Below are 22052 nucleotides of genomic sequence, written 5' to 3' on the forward strand. Positions count from 1 at the left end.
GGTTTGGGAAACCTAATGCTTGGGAAGCATTTAGCTGTCCGGGGGATAGCGGGACCGGGAGTCCCTGGAAGTGATTGGTCGTTTGGGGACCACTATTATCGGGAAGTTTGGAAAATTGGTTTGGTTGGGAAAAACCATATTCGAAGCCAACTCCGGGAGTTGTGCAAATCTTGATACATAAATTTGTTACTTCTCGCCCCGGCCGAGTTGAGACTTGTCTCGCTCTGGTAGTGGAAAGCACACACTTAGATTATTGAAAACTTGCAAATTAAACCGATTGAAAAATAACAGCCTTATCTTTGAAGCTTGCATTAACCACCTAAGTTCCCCTGGCTTGCTGAGTACGTAAGTAATCACCCTTGCTCTATATAAATATAGTTCTGCCCGCTCTGAAGATGAAGTTGAAGTGAAGTGAAGATTAGGGTTTTGTCCTAGTTCCCTGCTGTTGCCTGTGGTGTTGGGTGTTAGACCGTTGGTTCTGCTGCTGCTGCTGCTGCTGTTGGTGGTGTTTGCCTCGTCCGTGTCGTCGGTTGCATTCTCGGGCTGTCTAAGCTGCAACCTAAGTTAAGGTAAATAAGTCCTCTATTTATTTAAGGATTGCAATGATTCATAATTGTCACCGTGGGTACCAGCGCTATGTCCTGGGACTGGTACTGAGATCGCGGTTTCGTATGAAGCGGTTCGCGCCGTTTTTCCTACGACACGCTCCTATCAGGTGCCATTGTACGGCGGTGCCGGTTTGGGCTGTGACAACTATGTTGAAAAAGAATCAAATTCAAATTCAAGTTTTTAAATTCAAATTTTGGCTTTGGCTTATAAGCTATAGGGCAAACGATGAGGCCCCAGTTATGTATGAGATGTGAAATCATCTAATATTGTTTAAGAAAGTCAGCTTCTAGACATCACGGGCCTGTTTACTTTGATGCTAAAAAACCTTACCAAATTTCAGCATTGCCAAAATTTTGGTAACTTGCCAAAATTTTGGCAGAATTTCTTATGTAGTTACCAAAATTTGGCAGCAAACTAAATGTAGCCACTTTTTTGGCAACGTTACCAAATTTTGGTAAGGTTGAAAATGGCATCAAAGTGAACAGGCCCCACATTCCAGATTTGAACATCACGATTTCAGATTACACAATATTGCAGATCTTATTTTCGCAAGGAATCAGAGAAACAACCACAAGTTTTTTAACAAATCAATCACTTTGCAGATTTCATAACATCCAACACGCCAGGTGATAAAAGAAATATATTGTACAGATATGAGTTTCTTTGCTATTTGAACCAAAAGGGGGTTCAAATTTGTAGCATCTATGACTACTGTCCCTGCAAACTCTTAACTATATACAGACTACCCAGCTACTTTAGTGCATCTTACAAAGAAAGGCTACAGACATGAGGCAAAACTAACTACTTTCACACATCAGCTCCCAGAATAATTTCCTTCAGTCCATATTTTTCTGTCGTTGATTGTTCTATGGCATTTCTTAAGTGGCCTCTTGTTCATTGCAGTCTTCTAATGTTGAATCATCAGCCAAGCTTCACCCCTTATGTCTGTCTCCCCTGCAAAGATGTTGTATGTAAAAATGTAGTGAGTAATTTACTACTTCATCCGTTTCACAATGTAAGACTTTCTAACATTGCCCACATTCATTTAGATGTTAATGTGTTTAGATTCATTAACATCTATATATATGTGAGCAATGCTAGAAAGTCTTACATTGAGCAATGCTAGAAAGTCTTATATTGTGAAACGGAGGAAGTATTTGGAATCAGCTCCCATCACTAAGAATCAGCCAACATGACTAAGCATATCGATTTGTGAGCATGCTTGCAACTGACTGTAAATGACTGTATATGAAAAAATAATTATTGTTTATAAACAAACAGTCAATAGCATAACCACTCAAGATGGTAAGCAGCCACCTTCACGAGTCACGACGGACGACAGCACCACATCAGTGGCCCTCTTGCGTGAGGAGGAATATGTCAGCGGCTGTGGGCGGCGCCGGCTACCCAGGTGGTGCCGTGGAGGAAGAAAGCGGCGGCAGTTACCTCGGGCAGTTGGACGAGGAGGGGCGGCCAGCAGGCAGACAGCGGCACGGCGCCCTCCCACGCGTAGAAGAGGGTAGCAGCGGCAGACGGGTTCCGGATGAGAGAGGCGGCTGGCGGCGGCGGTATCGTAGAGGGGAACGGCGGGGAGGAAATACTTTTGGGAGCCTACCGCTACAAGCGAAGCGGATTTAGATCGAGCCGAGATGAGCGAGTACGAGCCGCGTAGGCGAGCGTGGAGATCGCTCGCGCAAGCCCAGCCGAGTACGAGGCATGGCCGTGCGCCTGCGCGCGCGCAGTGCAGGCCGGCCGTCAGATGGACGCCTCGTCCACGTGTCGCGTATCTAAGCTGGGTATGCACGGGGTGAGATTTACATCCGGTATGCACCAAATTTTTTTTCCCATTTCCACTCTTCACACAGCGCTTATCTATAAATTTTGTACTCCTCTTCGTCTCCATCCAAATTGCCACACACACAGAAGACGCTCAGATCCCAATCCCAAACCGAAGCGAGAAAGAGCGAGAGGGAGAGGAAGAGCTCGATCGGCGACAATGGACGCTCATGCAACTCAGCTCCGGGATGCGAGCCGTCAGGAAGATCCAAGAGCGCGCTGCTTTGATGCGCAACATACGCTTCGGGATGCCGGCGGCCATTGCCATGAGCCTCTTCGGCGACCCGGCCTCCGTTGGAGTCTGCCCCACCATGACTCTCGCGGGGCACCGCTCGCCACGCGATGGCCGACCACATCGTTGTGCGCTACGCCGGGCTTGTCGATCGGCATCCAGCACGAGTTGTCAAGCCGCCGTGCACCAGCAGGGACACCCACTACCGGGACGCCATCCGCATCACCGGCCGACAAGGCCCTGGCCAGAACACCCAGGGCGCTGGTGTTGGTCACTCCCAGGTTCTTCGACGCCTGGACGATTCTGCGTCGGGGGAGAGCTAGCTCGATCGATGGAAATGAAGGAGTGGAGAGAGCTAGCACCGAAAGTGCCGAGAACCCTCGTGCTCATCGGCGCCGCCGAGCTGAAAAGCCTGGCATACATTGATCAAAGCCGCCATCAGCAAGTTCGGAAGTTCCAGAAGCATGTCGAGTTGCTGCACGAGGTACGCAAGGTGCCGATGCGAAAAACACGAGGCCTGGGAGATCTACTTAACTCCAGTGCAGGTCCAAAAATCTTACCTTTAGATTCATGAGAATGCCAGTTGATTTGATCCTGCAATCAACAAGAAACAAAGACAGAAAAATAGCAGTTAAATCCATAAACGATAGCCGATCGGCCAGTCGCCGATGACATATCATTTATCTTTGAGCCGATGTCATATTCTAATCGATCGGCAGTCATAAGTAAGCAAGAAAGAACTAAATCTATTCGATCGGCTGTAGATATTAATGATATATAATCCTTCTGTCGATGTATATTTAAATCAAGTGATTGGGATAGATCGGTTGTCATGCCGAGACAGTATAAATCACTTAGATCGAAATATACATTAACATAAAGATTATAACCGTTCATAACATAGCCGATCAGATAGATCTAGCATGTATCGGCTAATACTCCGGTACCACTCTACATTAAGATATTAAAGCAAGCAGAATATATCAGACATGAAGTTTAATATACCTAAATGCAACAAGATCTTAACATAAAGAGCAGATTTAACATATCAATCACGCATATAGGATATAAAGTAGTTAAATCAGATAAGATTGGCTAAAACCCCGATACTACCCTAATCGGCAATCAAAAGCAGGCTAGAGATTGAGATTCTAATCACGACTTATAATATCAAACTCAACTGATGCAGCTATAAGTATGAAAAGAATAACAATACCTAGACAATCAAGCTGTTCGATGTTTCATAGAATTGTGGATACCTTATATAATCTAAGTCAATGTCGGTATTTAACCTGATCGGCTGCCTTCTAGTTATAGATGTTGGCCGACTGAGGATTAAATAACAATATTGCCAGAGATTATATAGGATATATTCTAACTCAACAACTTACATAAACAATATTAGAGTGTCATAAAGATGGAAGCACTAATCCTGAGAACGCAAGTCGCCATGACAAGTTTACCTCTAGTTGAAGATCGAAACGATGCAGCTCAACCCGAAAGTAAGAACTCGTCGAGATCAAACGAAAGTAAAAGGGTAGCGATGCACCGATATTGTATTGAACGTGTGTTGTTTGATTACATGGTTTCGGGTGATATTTATACCCGAGATACAAAATATGTCCTCGTCGGACACGACTCTTATCTCTAACAAACTCTAAGATACCATAAGTCTTTACGACAGACTTTTGCCTAAACTTATCTCTAAGGAAATTATATAAAACATCCTAAGTAATAGATACAATTGTCTTTCCAGGACTCAATCCATGCATGGCAACCCACATGAAGCACTTCAACCTAACCCGATGACGTGTACTGCGTCGTATTGTCAGAATCGGCTTAATCGGCTAACCTTGTCCGACTCAAATTCTGCCGATTCTAGTCGCAGCCGATTCGAACTTCAGTCGATTCTTGCTCTGTTTCCGGAACGATCCATCCTTGGATTCCGCTTCGGTTTTATCTTCATCTCCGATACTGAAATTACCAGATTTGGTTATTAACACATGCCCCCCCAAGTCCGGAATATTTGGTAATGTTTCGGATTTGCCATATCTACTTCTCCAGGAATATCGCTCATTACCGTTTTTCCGACCGTTACCACAGCACTTTAAATACTAACCGTCACCCCTGAGAAATTTCACACCGTTACTTCCGTTTTCACCGCTCAAGCCAACTTCGTCTTCTCTCTCTCTCTCTCTCTCTCTCCGGCGATCCCCTCGGTGCGCAAGGCGATCTCGAGGCGACTCTCCCTTTGGCCAAGCTTCCGCCTGCGGAGATGTCGACTTCCACCAGCCCGTCTGCCGCGCCATCAGCCGAATACGCAGAGGTAACTACCCATCGGCTAGATCCTCTCCTTTGTGCAGTAGATTGGTTTTTCCTTATCTCATCTTGTTTTCTTCCTCTCTATTCTTTTTTGCATTTTTAGCATCTTTCCAATCTGGTTGCAATTCCCAGTCTATCTCATGAGCATCAGTATTTCCTTGGTCCGATCGGCTATTCCGACCCCACTGAGTTCATTAGCACCGAAACCAACAGGATACCCTTTAGATTGGCCAACCCAAATCTAGGTCACTGGAAAAATACTTTCAAATCTTGGCCTTCCCTTGAGAAAAGTTCTCCTGAGAAAAGCTGGCCCGTATGGTACAAGCGTGTATCGGCTAGCAAGCAGGTTCATTGGGACGAACTAGGAATCAGCCAAGCCCTTGCTCTTACTTTAGTAAATTCAGCTAAGGATGAACCCCTGATGGCTTCTGCAACATACTTCTGGTCCAACACCCTCAATGCCTTTATATTTAACCAAGGGCCGATGACCCCTACTCTGCTAGATGTCATCATGATTACTGGCTTAGACATCACCGCATCGGCCAACCCTATGAGCTTGAACTCCAAGAATCAGTTTGATTCAAGACTAAAACCATAGGTTGCTGGTCCAGCTATATTGCTGCATACATGGGCAAAGGATCTGTTACTCCCCGAGAACATGTAGCCTTCCTACTGATGTGGCTTGAAAAATTCCTATTCTACGATTCGAGTTGTGGCCCTACTACCAATTGGTAGTTCTTAGCCGAAAGCCTTGAAGCGAAGAAACAAATCCCTTTAGGAAAAATCCTCCTCGGCTATCTGTATCAGATGTTAAACAATGCATCGGTTAAGATAACCAGTGGATCAGTAGTCGGTGCTGGTGGCCCTTGGTGGTTGTTGCAAACATGGCTTAACCTTGTTGCCATGAAGGCTGTGAATCGGTCATCTTTGACATATGCTGAATTTCCAAGGCTAGAACCGATTACAAATGATGATGGAGAAGAACTCACCCACCGCCGATGCATGTCATATGGAGAGGCTGCATCCACACCAGCCGATTCTGGATCCAAGTTATCGGCTGAGCTACTGAGGGACTGGTTCTTCAGTTTCTATGATGGTTTTCAGAAAGATGCCCGAGTTTGGTTTGCATATGAAGACTCAATGAGCTTTGAACTGCCATCAGACTTCATATTTGAAGAAATCAATTCTAAAAAATATGATAAGTCTAGAGAAGTCTTCTCGGCTGCTATCAGTCCATGTATTCTTCCTGTTGGCATCCATCAAGGGAGAAACATACAAGTATCTTATGAGTTCTACCATCCCATGAGCTCGGCTAGGCAGTTTGGGATGGGACAGCTGCCAATCGGCTTCTATTTTGCCGATAAAATTCAATGCAGAGGCAAAATCTCATCAACATTGATGATGGATCGACTGCTCAACATCCCAGGACCCCCTTTGGGCAGCATCGATAATGTAGAACTAGCAAGGTTCAGGAGCACGAACTTTGACAAATGGTGGGGTGAATGGAAGCAGCACTTGTTCCACCAATCGGCTTCCATGTACATGACAGATCTATTCCCAGATGTTATCCCTCAGGTAAATCCTTACTTTGTCAATCATGTAAAATGACTGTCAGCCGATTTGTATTTTGACTAACCTCTTCTTCTGTCTTGCAGACAATAGAATCCTCTCCTCATCGCAAAAGCAATAGCGGCAAAGACATAGAATATGCTCCAGGCCTTCTACTAAATGGAGGTGGTCTAGCTCCCCCTGTCATCGGCTGTTATGCCCCCAGGACCTCAAGCCTACTCCAAGGGCAAATAAGAGAACCAGCCGATGCCGGTAGGAAGAGGAAGACCAAGGCAACCCGTTGTTCCCAGATGTTGCTCTACTACGTACCCGGACAGGGAGGACTTAAGTGATCTCGAGGGCTGTAACCACCTCTACACCTACCTCAAACATACTATGGGATATGCAGCAATTACTAGATAACAATTACCTAAACACCACGTCTAAGCAATTACTATCTACTTTAGTGTTTATAACTCACCAAAGCAATCACTATATTTTAGTTGATTATAGTGAACAATAATCCCGTATGCTATTTAGGAACTAACCAAGAGATAATTCTCACAAGATAAATCTAAATTACTCAAGAAGAATATTATATTGAATTCAAAGTAATAAACAGAATAAAAGAAATAGGAGAAGATTACCGACAGCTCCGGAATTCTTCCAACTTCTTCTACTCTACTCTCTTCCTATTCTAGTATACAATATAGTACAATAGAGCCTCTTATAATTCAGCTCAAGCTTGGAAGTGTGTGTGAGAGTGAATGAAGTGAGGTCCTTTTATAGGTAAGTTATGACGGTTCTGAGAAGGGGAAATGTTCGAACTGCCCCGCAACCGTCATTGGGAATTCATCTGGAGCGCCACCACGCCAAACCCCAGGATCAACGGTGATCAGGGGGGTTCGGCCGAACCTGAGCTGGGCCCTCCTGGCCTGGCTTTCGGTCGGTGGACTCCCTGGACCTTCCTCTATCCATTTCTCGGAGTTTTGGGTTGATTTACTGATATTTTGATGAAGTTCACAACCCCTCCTTGTATAGATACATGTTTCTTCTCCCTTTAGTCTAGATTTCCTCCCAACATTGGGGTTTATCACCTGCATACAAATATACACCAACACTATGGAATATGTAAGATTAAGCACCTATCACTATATTGGATGTTTTATTATCTGAACTTTAGGCAGATGTTGGCGGTATAGAATCAGCATTTAACAGCCGCCAACAAGCACCGACTGCGAAAAGAAATTCCCTATATTAAAATCGCACGGATGTTATCTCTTTCCACTCCCACCGACGATCTTATCTTCTCCTCTCACCTCACTTCCTCCTCATCTCCCACCTCTCCCCTACCTCCCCCAACCTCTCCTCCCACAGGCCAAAGCTTCTCCTCCTACTCTCGGCGTCCACACCTTCTCCTCCTCCTCTCGGCATCGATCGGCGTGACCTCGGCGGATCGGCGACGGAGACGACAGTGACCACGACGGCCTGCGAGGGGCTCGGGCTATGAATCCCCGCCCGAGATGGGCGCGGGAACGGTGGATCCGACTACTGCAGGGTCGCAGACGATGGATCCGGCCGCGAGACGGGCGCGTGACAACGGCGGACCAGCGACGGCGACGGCGGCGACCCCGGCGGACTGCGCAGGGCACAGGAGCTAGTGGTGGATCCGGCCGCTGCAGGGCCGCAGGCGGCATATCCGGCCGCGGGACGGGCACGGACGGCGGATTGGGTAGCGAGAGGGCCACGGTGAGTTAGCGACCCTGCTCTCCCTCTCTCAGATCCGGTGGCGGCCACCCTACTTTCCCCTTCCCTTCCTCTCTCAGATCCAGCGGTGGCGACCTTGCCTTCCCCTCCCCTCCAGACAACGGCGGTCGTGGCGGCGATGGCGATGGCGACGGGTGCGGATCCGGTGGCAAGATGGTTAGGGACCGGCGACGCCCTCCCTCCCCTCCCGGGTCTCCTCCCTCTTGCCATAGGGAGACGGCGACAGTTGCTTCGGTGGTGGCAATAGCAACAAGGTCGCCAACGATGACGACGTGTTGATGATTGCATGTTATTTTCATTTCAATGTGTTGATGTTTGCATGTTGAAAATACTGAGAAATCGATGTAGTGATCTTGGATATTGATGTGAATCTGGATTGGATTTGAATATGATCTCCTGATGTGGATTTGAAATTTGAAAATGCAACAATGCTTCTTCTGAATGTGAATTATTATTTTTATTGTTTTTGCAAAAAGATATCGCTGGTGATCCTCTTAGTGGTGCCGCCTGCACAAATAGATTTTTGCTGGCAGTCCACCTAATTAGCCGCTTGCGCAAATAGATTTTCGCTGGCGGTCCTCCTAATTGTCCACAAGGGAAAAATCTATTGTTGCAAACAGATCGTAACCGCCAGCGAAAATCATTGATTTTCACTGGCCTTTGCTTTGTGGCGGCTCCAATTTCCGTCAGCGAAAACCCAAAATGGCCGCCACGAAAAATGGTTTTTGTAGTAGTGTATACTGTTGGAGAAACGGTTTTTACTCCTGGTTATAGCAACAGGACGAGTAAATCGGAACTACAGAAAACTTGTACTAAAGTTACATAGCAAATAAAATATATATATGGGATGTGGGATTCGAACTCAAGATCCCTCACGCGCGTAACCATCCCACCTTGTACACACTACACACATCTAACTTGAATAAAGATGTTTTCCTTTTGAACTAATCCTAGAGGTATTTTTAGTCCCAGTTGATAACACCAACTTGGACTAAAAATTTGTCTTAGTACCAATCGGGACTAAAGAACAATTTTTAGTCCCGGTTGGTAAACCCGGACTAAAAATGTTTCAAGGGCCTTGAAGCATCTTTAGTATCGGTTCTTAATCTAATCGGGACAATTATGACTTTGGGTGCCACGGGAAAAGATCACTTCTCCACGAGTGTTAGCCCCACCAAAAATACATTACTATTACTATTACTCTTTTTCCTTTTTTTTCTCGTTCTCGCAGTCCTTTTCCTTATACCCGGCAACGACCGGTCTGGTCGATTGCGTTGTGTAACTAAAACTCTATTTTTTTTAATATACTGATGTGCAATTTTTTCGCGCGTTCATGAAAAAAAAAAGACTCGCAGGTAGAAATTAATCTCTATTGATTCCAACAATTACTCCAGCCAGCAAGACTAACAATGTGATCATGGAAAAAAAAAAGTAGTCCAGCGCATGGCATTTAGGGTCGTTCAACAGTTTATGACCACTTCATAACTATCAGCTTGATCAGAGCGACATGTGAGGTACCCATTTTAGCCGCAGCATGTAGTTGTAACAACATGAGCAATAATCTACAAACTACAATTACGTGCAATTATACAAATTCTTATGGCTCTCTGCTGCTCAGTCAGAGAAGAACCAGTCAGATCTCGCAAGATGCTCAAGATATCATCAAATGACAGTATGACACCTCCCCGTTGCAGTCAGTGTCATAAACACTGAAACAAAACTATAGAGGGGAACATATCCTACGCACACAAACTTCCCGTACACACTAACTAGCAAAATATCACAAAAAATTCTATAAAAAAATTAGACATTTACTCCTAATTGTACTACACTTATCTGCCAAGTTCCATATTCAAATTCATTATATTTGGCCGTAGCAAAAAAGTGAAAAATCTGACAGTTTAAAGGGTAAAAATCTATCAGAATTTTATCTTTTTTTGTTACAGCTAAAATATAATGAATTTGAAGATAAGATTTCACGTGTAGATGTAATACTATTGTAAGTATGTGTCCATTTTTTTTTTGAATTTTCTGTAATATTTGCTAGTTGGTGTACGTGCACGGAGTACTGTGCATGGAAAGTTTGTGTGCATAGGATAGGTTCCCGGTCAACTATGCCATGTCAATGTTGTGCTATAGGCTTGCATGGAACTCCCCAATCCGCATCAGCTGGCAACCGATAACTGATCAGGAGCCTTTGACAGAGACGTAGCATCCTCGAAATATATACAAAAATCACACAATTCACCCCTCTAGTCTTTTTAAGGTACCCTTGCATATATGTAGGCCGTCCATTTGTTTGATCCAGTATAAGTGGGCGTGTGGCTTCACTTGTGTATAGTGATCCTAATAATTCATGTACTAGCCTTTTTAAGGTCCCATTGCATATATATATATATAGGCCGTCATGCCCGTCCATTTAGTTTGATCCAATACAAGTGGGCGTGCAGCTCCATTTGTGTATAGCAATCCCAATGATTCACGTATTAGCTGGTGGAAAAAAAAAAGAATGGCTAGCATAAGGGGTGAGAATGATCCAGGATCTCATGGTGGAGAACATGCAATGCAGCCATTACCAGATGAGGTAGGTATCGATTTTGTTTTAATAAGCACACGAACAATATAATTATAGTGTAAATATAATGTATCATTGTAATTACATTGTAATTATAATTATGGTACACTGTAATCACATTATAATTACAGTTTAATTGCATTATAATTACATTTGAGTAATTTTTATTTTAAAAAATATCTTTCGTATAGCAGTCCTGGACCGGAGGAGTTAGCGGAATAAAATAGGGCAGGATGGCTATAAGCCTATAACCAAATATACGTTTCCTTTTTATGTTTAATGTCTATGCCCTTATATCTAGCTTAGCGTTAAAAAAAAATTGCCTACATGGCCGCATCCAACGGCTGAAACTGTCAACTAGGATTTTTACTTATTCGATGGATAAGTAAAACAAAATCTGACGTAAACATGATATGCAGTGGCGGAGTAGAAATTATACAAGACTAAGCTAAGATAGACCTTGACTAATGGAGTAGTATTAGTTTTTTGAAAAATATACATGGTGAATCAACAAAATTTAAGCTTCGGAGGCAGGCCAGCCCTAGCTGCCCTAGATATGTGCGTTAATTGATCTATTTTCCTCTTCAATCGATTATTTTCCAACTCCAACGACCATGTCCGCCGCCGCCGCCGCCGAGCTGCCGGACGACATCGTCGAGAAGATCATCTCTCGCTTGCCGCCGCGCAGCATCGTCACCGGCTGCCGCGCCGCGTGCAAGGCCTGGCGCCGCCTCACCTCCCGGCCGGAATTCTACCGCGCCTACGTCCCACGGCCACGGCCTGTCGCCGCAAAGGTCACCGTGAAGATCAACACTACCCGCGCCGCCGACACCATCGTCCGGTTCGAGTTGTTCCGCAGCCACTGGAACGTCGACGGCGCGGCCGTGCCGCCGTACCGGCGCGTCCTCTCGCTCGGCGCCGCGGCGACGACGGACAAGTACAGCATCTCGTCGCTGGTGCTCGGCTCATGGGACGGCGTGCTGTGCATGGCCATGACGACGGGTGGCCAGGGCGCCGACGTGTACGTGCTCTGGAACCCTCTCACCAACGCCTGCGCCACCGTCTCCGCGCCGGCCGCCGCCGACAGTTCGTCGGCGCCTACGCGCACCCGGCGACGGGGCGCTTCCACATCCTGCACGCCTCCGGCAAGACCGTCGGCCACTACTACTACCGGAAGCAGCTGGCGCCGGCCGTCTTCCGGGTCCAGACGATCGGCGACGCCGCCTGGCGCGTGGGCCCCGCGCCGCCACCCAAGATCACCATGGCGACGACGGGACACGCCGCCGCTCGCTCCGCCGCCCTGCACGGCAAGCTCCACTGGCTGGTGCAGTCGGGCGGCCGCTGGCCGGCCGTCCGGAAGCTGAAGCTCCTGGCGTTCGACATGTCCCGGGAGAAGCTCCGGCTGAAGGAGACGCCGGAGCGCATGGCGGCGATGGACCTAGAGACGGCGCGGATCAGCGTGCTGCCCGCCGCCGCCGGGAAGCTGTGCGTCTTCGCCGTGGAGGATCGCGGCACGACGGTGAGCATGTGGGTGCTCGACGACTACCACGGCGACCACCGCCGGAGCTGGCAGCTCAAGAGGAGGATCGACCTGCTCAGGGACGAGCGCGGGTGGCGCTGGCGGCGCAACCTGTGGCCGGCGTTGAAGCAGGTGGAGGCGGTGCAGGGCGCGGAGGAGGAGGGTGACAAGGTGTTCGTCCACACCCGCGGCCAGGTGAACGCGTACAGCCTCCGGCGAGGGAGGTGGCGGGGCGCCAACGACGTCGCCCGGTCGGTCGCCGGCAAGGTGCACGTGTCGATGGTGAGGCACGAGCACGGCGTCCTGCCATTGCCGCACGAGGTGAGCTTCGGGGCGGCGTCGCGCGTGCTCTCGCGCTCCCGGTCGCTGCACGCCTGGGGCCAGTGTTGCTACCGCCTCTAGCTTCCATTTTTGTTCCAACATTTTACAGTTTTGTTCCATCGTGTTGATTTGGTGCGTAACGAATTTTGGATTGCGCAGCAAATGGCAGAAACAAAATTTTGCGGATTTTTGTTTTCATCATCTTTTTTTTTAAGAGAGAGAAAGACTACCGGGGTTCGCCCAGTAGTTTAAATTATATTAATACTAGAAAAGATACCCGTACGTTGCAACGGGTAAAGACTTTTTACAGTGATATATCAAGAGCTAAGTAATAAATTGAAATATTGGGATCACTATACACTATAATTAAAAAAGTTAATAAAAATCTTAACATTGGGATCGCTATAGATTATAATTAAAAAAATTAATGAAAATATTTCCTAGGTTTTTAGCCAAAAGACTTCCTTCCTTTTCAGCCCTAGGCTAGCCCGCTACCTCCCTCCATTTGGTCTGCTTCTCTTTGACCCTACCATCTTTAACTTTCCGAATATGACTACCATCTTCAACCTCCCGAAGACTCCCGAAGATAATCCCGTGCCCGAAGATAATCTCGTGCCCGTACGTTTGCCAAAGCAAATCTCCCCATCAAATCCGGCCGAATCTTTCTTGGGTAACCAAAATTGTTCAAGGTTTTTGATCCACTCGATCTACTCTTTCCGTTTTCCCCAAAATCAGAGCGTAAAATTCGGGATAAAAATGACCGGGGAAGATCGCCGTCAAAATCGGCAACTTTAGAACAGAGATTAAATCCAGCAATTAAAGCTAAATCGAAGGGGAAATCATTGAGAAAATGGTGAGAGAGGAGTAGGGAATCGATTTTTATAATTAAATTGGAGGAGAAAACACACTATCGATATGGCAGCAGCGTGGCGCTAGGGTTCACCTCGGGAGGTGTGCAGCGAATAGATGGGATTATAAAACCGGATGAGACAAACAAAAAGCACACGGGAGAAAAAACCGGTGACAAAAAATATTGACGAAAAAACTATAAGCACCCAAGAGATGCACGGTGAATAGATCGGATTAAAAAAAGATAAAAAAAAACAAAAGCTTTAGCCGCATAAAAAACTCTTCTACGTGCAAAGAAAAAAGGAAAAAAAACTCTGCGTGCAAAGAAAAAAGGAAAAAAAATACCGGTGCCAACAAAATCAAACAGATTTTTTGTTTTTTACTGGGAGATTTTTTTCCTTTCTCTATAGAGTCAGACAAGAGATATTTTTTTTTTACTAACGACGACGGAAGCTTTTTTTTTAATAGCTCGTTAAGTCGGACTTTCTTTTCTTTCTTTATTTACCTTTTTGATTCGGACTTTTCTTTCTTTTTTTATGTATATAAGACGGGAATTTTTTAAGTAGAGGTATAGATTAAAATCAAAACATAAAACTAAAATCGTTTCAAACACGGATGACGTACCAAAATTCTGGCAAAAACACCTTGAACTTTTATAATAGGTAAAGATATACAGAATTTACAAAAAATCCATGATTACAAAGCTTGCAACCAACTAATTAGGGTGTGTTCGGCACTCCCTTTTTCCAACCCATCTCCCTCGTTTTCCACTCGCACGCATTTCAAACTGCCAAACGATACTTTTTTTGCAAAAAATTTCTATATGAAAGTTGCTTAAAAAAATCAAATTAATCCATTTTTGAAAAAAAAAACTAATACTTAATTAGTCACGCGCTAATGGACCGTTCCGTTTTCCGTACGTACTATTCCAAGTTCCCAGCCGGGAATAGAGAACACACCCTTAAGGGTGTGTTTAATTTTCCAAGTTCCCAGCCGGGAATAGAGAACACACCCTTAAGGGTGTGTTTAATTCTTTGGGTGTAAAGTTTTTGAAGTATATGAACACACATTTGAAGTATTAAACGTAGACTAATAACAAAACAAATTACAGATTCCGCTTGTAAACTGCGAGATGAATTTATTAAGCCTAATTAATCCGTCATTAGCAAATGTTTACTGTAACATCACATTGTCAAATCATGACGTAATTAAGCTCAAAAGGTTCATCTCGCAATTTACATACAAACTTGTGAAATTGTTTTTTCCCTACATTTAATGCCCCATGCATATGTCCAAACATTTGATGTGACGTTTTTGGCCAAAATTTTTTGGGATCTAAACAATCTCTAATAACCGAAGATAAGAGAGGTTCTTTCATCCTACAACTATGAAATCGAATTTCATGCTTGAACTTAACCAACCAATCAGAAGGATGTGGATCCACACTCTGAAAAATGAAGGCATTTCTCTGCTTCCAAATATTCCAACAAGCAATGGAAAAAATTTCCAGAAAGCCTTTTGAGCAGAAAATCGAAACATTGAGCAGAAAATCAGACGGCTGAAAAGGTACACATGGACCAAAATCTCATCAATCCGAGGGGCAGAAGACTCACCCAGTATGAGCATGCACAATATTTCCAAATAAACAGCCTCAGTACACAGGTTGAGATTACAGAATGGATGATTCACCAACTCAACTTCAGTACGGTCTCAAATACGACATGCAACCATGCTAAAATGACATAATATTTCTGAACTGTGACAAACCCACATTCTCTTAACCTAACATATGTACTAACAGCTTGCACACTACAAGCATTACGCCATCCAATCCAGTTATAGATGCAAAATAGCCGGTCAACATTAATACAGCGATAATCATAATGTACCAAACAAATGATGGCTCAAAAAATTATGCAAGGTCACATCAATGCACGGAGCAGAAATTAACAACTTCTTTACTGACAGCTTTTCCTTGTTTCAGAAGGGCAACATCAACAAAGCTGAGTGTTTCTGATGAAAATATAACATAAGGTACATTGCCAGTGCTTGCTTATATCCAGGAAATTTTCAGTAATAAGGTGCAAGCCGCAAGGTGGTTGTGTAAGCAGCAGAAATGATAAGCATGGAAGGTAAGCCTCAGGATCGGGATGGAAAGGCATATCTGAGATCATTGGCAATTTATCCATGGTTGAACCAGCAGTTTTAAAGAAAAGAGAGAAACGAGATCCTGGATTGCTGCTCAGTACAGAACAATATTGATCAGTTTCATGAAGACCTGTCCAATTTTCCCAAATGCTTCGAAGATACGCCTATAACATGATGAGCCATGGACACTGGCTTTAGAAGCAAAAGCCAAAATCAACCGATGTATAGAGGGCCATCATGTGGTCACACTGACACGCTTGCCCTTTAAAGGAAATAGCATAAGTTAGCATCCTATTCCATTTCATGTTATCTGCGCATGACACGGAATTTTTCACGCTTGCGGAAACGCTCAAGCAACAACTCATCAGTAGCAGCTTCTCTCCGCCCTGCACCAGCACCATCTGGATGGTTACCACCCATTGATTTACCTCCAGTTCCATTAGCCTGTGAACCTTGATCTTTGTACAGTTCAGGATGCTCTGCAAGGAAAATGGAACAGTTTAGCACTTAAACGATAAATTATATCAATGATATGCCACAGCTATTGTTTCTAAAACAGAAGTTCAAAAATGGTATTGCTACCATCACATTTCCCATATTCGTGGATTTTGATGCAGCATAGATTGTTTCACAGGCTATTTGCAATTTGTATTATGTAACGATTAGTGGATTCCTTCAATGTTAATTTAAAATTCAGGTCTATTGAGGGGAACAATTGATCTGTATTAAAGACAGCTGAAGATCAAAACTCTTATATAAAACCTGAATACTTCTGCTGTAGGTCCATTGGGTACCTCTGTTTTCTTTATATAGCAAATTGTTCTTAATAAAAAGGGATATCTTAAGAATAAAGTTATATTCGGTATGCTAAAACTGGAAATAAGTTGTTGTGATTGAAGTGTTGCTCTGCAACTGGTCAAAAGCTGGCAGCAGGCCCAGGTGATTGAAGTGAATCAAGAGGAATATCTGATATGCAAATTATCATTCGAAAGCTCTGTTCATGGCTTAGATCAAGTGCCAATCATCAGTTGTTACATAAAGCTGGCATCTGATAAGACTGGTGTGCGCATACCTTGCATCTCTCTCTTACTCATGAAAAAAAAAAGAGGAATCGATAATGGTGTTCGTGTGCTTTACATTGATCATCCATGTATTTATGCATATGAATTACTCATTTGCATGATCCTTTTTTAACCAATTTCATCGTTTACACATGTGCATATGTAGATTACAAGAAAACATGTTTTACTTAGTTTTAGATTGGAAGATAGTTGTTTTGGCTTTTTAAATAAAAAATAGAATATATATTTATTTGAAGAACTGGTGCAGCACTACGGCAGTGTACTAGTGACAAAATTTATGCCTGTCTACAATTCTACATTTCTGATAGACTTGACCTGTTATTTAACTTTATGTGCGAGGTAAATATAAAATTAAAAAAAGTTGTACTTTTACAAATTATTCGTTCCTAGAAACCACAATTAGAAACATATAGTACTTTTTGAAGGCGTTTCTGTTTATTAGACTGGTAAACTCCTCTGGGAGCATTATGTGCCTTACAATATCAGATAGACTTAAGACTCGATAGTTTCTGGTGATGACACTACAAGTGTAAAACTAGTTATGATAACCTGAAAACTGAAAGGTATATGTACAAACCTCTTCTCAACTTTTCGGTGTAATCTTTTCCGCGATGGAAAAAGTCAGCATTATAGCTCGACGGAATGTTAGCATCTGATTTTGTTTTACCGGCAAGCCTTTTCTCTTGTAGCATCTTTTTAGCTGCCTCGGTCTCTTCAATGTTTCTTAATTTGTACCTGCAACAATCAAGAAGATGGTAACATGAATCTGTATATAGCTGCAGGCCCAGTTCTAAAGAAACGCATGAGTGCATGACTCTAGTACCAGAATAATAGATTAATATACATATATAGCACCAAGAACCTTGAGAATATTAACGAGGAACAGGAACCTTTTAGGTTATATTGAACCCACAATGCTGACAGTACAATGTTGAGTTGTTGACCCTTCAGAGACCTTCGAAATCAGGAATTATAATTCGAGCACACCATTGTATGCATAGATCAGTTTAGAACTTTAGATTGAAAATAACAGTTACAGGTTTGTCCATCCCACTGGACCATTTATCTTATCTAACTATCATGCTGTCCTAAAAAGTCTCAATTGGATTATCACATCATTCCCATGTATGATAGAAGAAAAGTTGTACTTTTTTAATAGAAGTACAACCAGAGATGTCCATAAGACCAGTGCATACTTGTAGGGAGTTTTGTAGGTTCAGTTATCTATACCATTTTAAAAGACTCCAATGGTGGTGCTGAGTGGTGAATTTGCCGCCCACCACCACCCACTCCCTGATAGGTGGGCTACTTGTTGTTAGGGCGTAGTAACATGTGTCTTCTAAATTCCCGTGTGAAGGTGATGGCGAAAGCATCTATCTAGATGATTAGAGAAAAATAATGTGGCAAATTTGTTTAGGGTATTTAAAATGTGTATAATGAATTTCTTCTTTTCCAAAATTCTGTTGCAATGCACAGGCATTCAGCTAGTCAATTAATAAATATCCTTATTAACAAGCCCATATGCACATCTCCTTATGATGCATTGCAGTATTTTGGGCACCTTCCCCTTTGAATTACAACATAATATGGAAGACTACCTTAACAACCTTTTATAAACATGAACAAATGAACCTTTTATAAACAAGAACAAACGAAGGGGCACAAGAACTTACTCAATAGGCAGCTGAACTTCAGCAATGCCAGTGGTCCACTGCGTTGAGCTCTCTTCCGAGTTCTTCTTCCTAACCTATAAGCAAAAAATTGATTGGCACCATCATTACAATGCACACATATCAAAACCATGAAATATCCTTTCAGGAGTGCATCGAAGCTCTGTTCGGCTACCAACCTTGAGGTGGTCTGGCACAGTGTAGAGCTCATCGACCTGGTCTTTCTCCTCCTTGTCCTTCACATCAACCTTCTTGCCCCTCTTCTTCAACAGCTCGTTCTCCACATACCTCAGCCTTCAAACATCAGACCCACGCACGCACATACGCTCCGCTTCAATTCCGCATCATCAAAGATGAATGAAAACAACAGATTGGCAAGAACAATCACACGCGAAGTTAAAAACGCACATGTTGGGATCCTCGATGGTGACGGCGGTCTCCTGCGCGAAGGTGTCCTGGAGGACGAGGTCCTCCTTCTCGGCATCCCCTCCGGCCGCTAACCCACCTCCGCCGCCGCCTCTTCCGCGGGGGGAGGCCCCGTCGGCAGAAGCCGCTGACGACGCGCCCGCTGCGGCGGCGGCGGCGGGGATGCCCAGCTTCCTCTCCCGGAGCTTCTGCATGTACTTGATCTCCTCCAGGGCGACGCTGCGAGGGGGGGAGAGGGAGAGAGGCGTCAGTCAGCGAGAGATCCCTACCAAAACCCAAGCGAGAGGCGCGGCGGCGGGAGCGGGGAGAGGGGAGGGGTACCGGCGGGCGTCGTCGTCGTCGGAGTGGTCGGCGGCGGCGTCCGCCTCGAGGTTCCGCTTGCGGAAGTTCTTCCGCATGGTTGGACGGAGCTTGGACTGGTTCCCCGGCGAGGTTTGGGTGGGGTTCGTCGACGGCGGGGTGGCCGGCGGCGAGTTTGCAGATGGTGGCGAGATGGGGATTTTGGATAGGTTTGGTTCGAATTTTTTATTTTTTTTTTCCCCAAATCGGAACGAATTCGCCGCCGCCGCCTCCGACTCAAGGCAGCGGGCCGGGTCGGGCGGTCGGGATGAACCCGGTTCATTGGCGGACAGTTGAACCGGGTCTGGACCGCTTAGTCCGCTTCTTCGCTGCGATCTGGGTCCAAAAGGACAGTGGGCGGACGCGTGTGGGGTGTTTTGAATTTCCAGCTGTCCAGCAGCCATCGAGTTTGAATCAAAATTTTCGTTCTGTCTCTACCGTTCAAAGTTGGAACTCAAAACGGAGTTTGCGTAATTAATTGTAAACTACTCTTATGCCCCTGCCTCCAGTAATCAGTCCTCGCATGACCATGCATTTGATGACCATTAGTTTAATTTTTGAAATAGCATTTAAAGGTAGGATAGTAGTACCTAAAAGTACCATATTTTGATGGCATATACTTAAAATAAAGGGGATGAGACCTTAAAAATATCTACAAATGAAGTTGTTGTCGAGTGTGAAATAGTGATTCTATTGATAAAGATCGTGAGCGTGAGTACGAGGCTACACAAATATGTGCGTAGGGAAAGCTGTCTGCCTGCATTATCCATCCCTATCTCACAGCAAAGCTCACAACTCTCGTTTAGGACCGGGATGCATTTTATACATATTCTATTTAGGTGGAGCGCATAACCACGTAACCAAACAAATCGCTCTGTGTACCCAAGATATGAGCACAAGGCCAGCGAAAGCAATCGAACATGCCATATGATACCTTCCATATGATATGGTTTGGCTCAAATGCTAAAAGTTCAATCCGATAAACCTATACACCACCAATTGAACAAATGGTTGAAGTAGAACAGATTGAAAAATACAAAAGAGTGAGGTAGATGTGATGGTTTGTGTGGAGGAAGATTAACATTAAAAAGAAAAATAAACTAAAGAAAACCATAGTTTGTTCGCCACAATTTTTTTATGATCCTATTTGTTTGAATTTATCGCCGCGTTTGATTTTAACTTATGTTAAGGTTAAGAAATGTTAACTCCTACCTATGCGTTTTGCTCAACGATGAAATGAAAAACAATGAGTTACTATTAGAAAACCATCCACATCAGTGCCAATCATGTGTGCAGAATTATGCACAAATGGAATATCTTTATGGATAAATAATATTTCTATTTACTTGTGGATTTATATACTTCATTTTTAATAAGTGAAGCACAATATATCATTCACTGCATATCATAACCAGACATGTGGATAAATAAAAATGTTCTCTTATTACAATGAGACCATCCACAACAGAAATTGTGTTGATGTGTTGTTCATCCTCCATATTTGCGCTCGGTGTACTCCATGTAGGGGTGGGCGTTTGGTTAGACTAAAAAATTCGGTCTCGGTCTTCGGTTTTTCGGTTAGTTCGGTCTTTGGAAACTCAGGACCGGCAAATTCGGTCTCGGTCTGACCGAATTTTCAGGAGATAAGTTTGAAATGAAAAAAATTGACAGCACTTCCCCTCTTTTCAGACATTTTATCACAGTCATATATATCACAAAAATACCAAATAATAGGCAACATCAAACACCAAAAAATATATCACAAGATAGGTCTCAAGTCTAAACTTCACAACAGCAACAGTTGACAATACAACACTAGAGCTCACAAGTCACAAATAAAAGGCGCGATGGAGGCGGAGGCGGCGCCAACGCAGGTCGCTGGAGGCGGAGGGCGGAGGTGGCGGCGCGGCGCCGAGGCGAAGGTGGCGCCGGCGCTGGAGGCGGAGGGCGGAGGCGACACGAGGCGGGGGTCGGAGGAAACGCGAGGTGGAGGCGTGACGGTGCGCTAGGGTGGGGATTGGTTTGGAGGCAGCGCGATGGATGTGAGGCGGTGAGGGCGTGCTTGACTTTACTCGGCTGTCCTCCTCTAGGGTTTGCTGTATGTACTGGGTTTATTGGGCTTCCTAGGCCTATTGGGCCACAATTCGGTTTTCTCGGTTAATTCGGTTAACCGAAGCCTATAACCGAATTACCAAAAAAATCCGGTCTTTCGATGGCTGAGACCGAACTACTAACCAAATTTCTCGATCTCGGTCTTAGTCTTTTCGGTTCGGCTCATCGGTTCGGTCTTATTCTGCCCACCCCTAACTCTATGTGAGGAGCTGAGGTACGTGTTCCTGAGCTCATCAGAGATAGACCGTGACATGAGATTTGTTGTGGAGCCTATGTATAGACCCTTGAGACCACATACAACATGAAACCTGTGTCCATTCAAGGTGTGTTTAGTTCGCAAAAATAAAATTTTTGAGTGTCACATCATACGTTTGACCGGATGTTGGAAGGGATTTTCGGACATGAATGAAAAAATAATTTCATAACTCGCATGTAAACCGCGAGACGAATCTTTTGAACCTAATTAATCCATCATTAGCATATGTGGGTTGCTGTAGCACTTACAGCTAATTATGGACTAATTAGACTGAAAAGATTTATCTCACGATTTCCCTCCTAACTGTGCAATTAATTTTTTAATCTATATTTAATACTTCATGCATGTGTCCAAAGATTCAATTTGATGTTTTGGGAAAAAAATTTTGGAAACTAAACCAGACTTCAGTGTCTTGGCCTACGTAGCACGTGACACCTCGCT

The 22052-nt window shown here is 44.4% G+C and overlaps 1 protein-coding gene across 1 annotated transcript; it reads right to left on the reverse strand.

The window, feature by feature from the left end:
- Window positions 1-15515: 15515 nt before the first annotated feature.
- Window positions 15516-19375, reverse strand: LOC4332947 (protein COP1 SUPPRESSOR 2). The gene is made up of 6 exons (XM_015772316.3): window positions 19226-19375; window positions 18887-19123; window positions 18658-18772; window positions 18482-18555; window positions 17386-17543; window positions 15516-16205 (listed from the first exon to the last, which is right to left on the reverse strand). The coding sequence occupies exons 1-6, from the start codon at window positions 19300-19302 to the stop codon at window positions 16033-16035; spliced, it is 834 nt and encodes a 277-aa protein (XP_015627802.1). The 5' UTR covers window positions 19303-19375; the 3' UTR covers window positions 15516-16032.
- Window positions 19376-22052: the final 2677 nt, after the last annotated feature.

Source organism: Oryza sativa, chromosome 3, assembly GCF_034140825.1.
Source record: "Oryza sativa Japonica Group chromosome 3, ASM3414082v1".
NCBI lineage: Eukaryota > Viridiplantae > Streptophyta > Magnoliopsida > Poales > Poaceae > Oryza > Oryza sativa.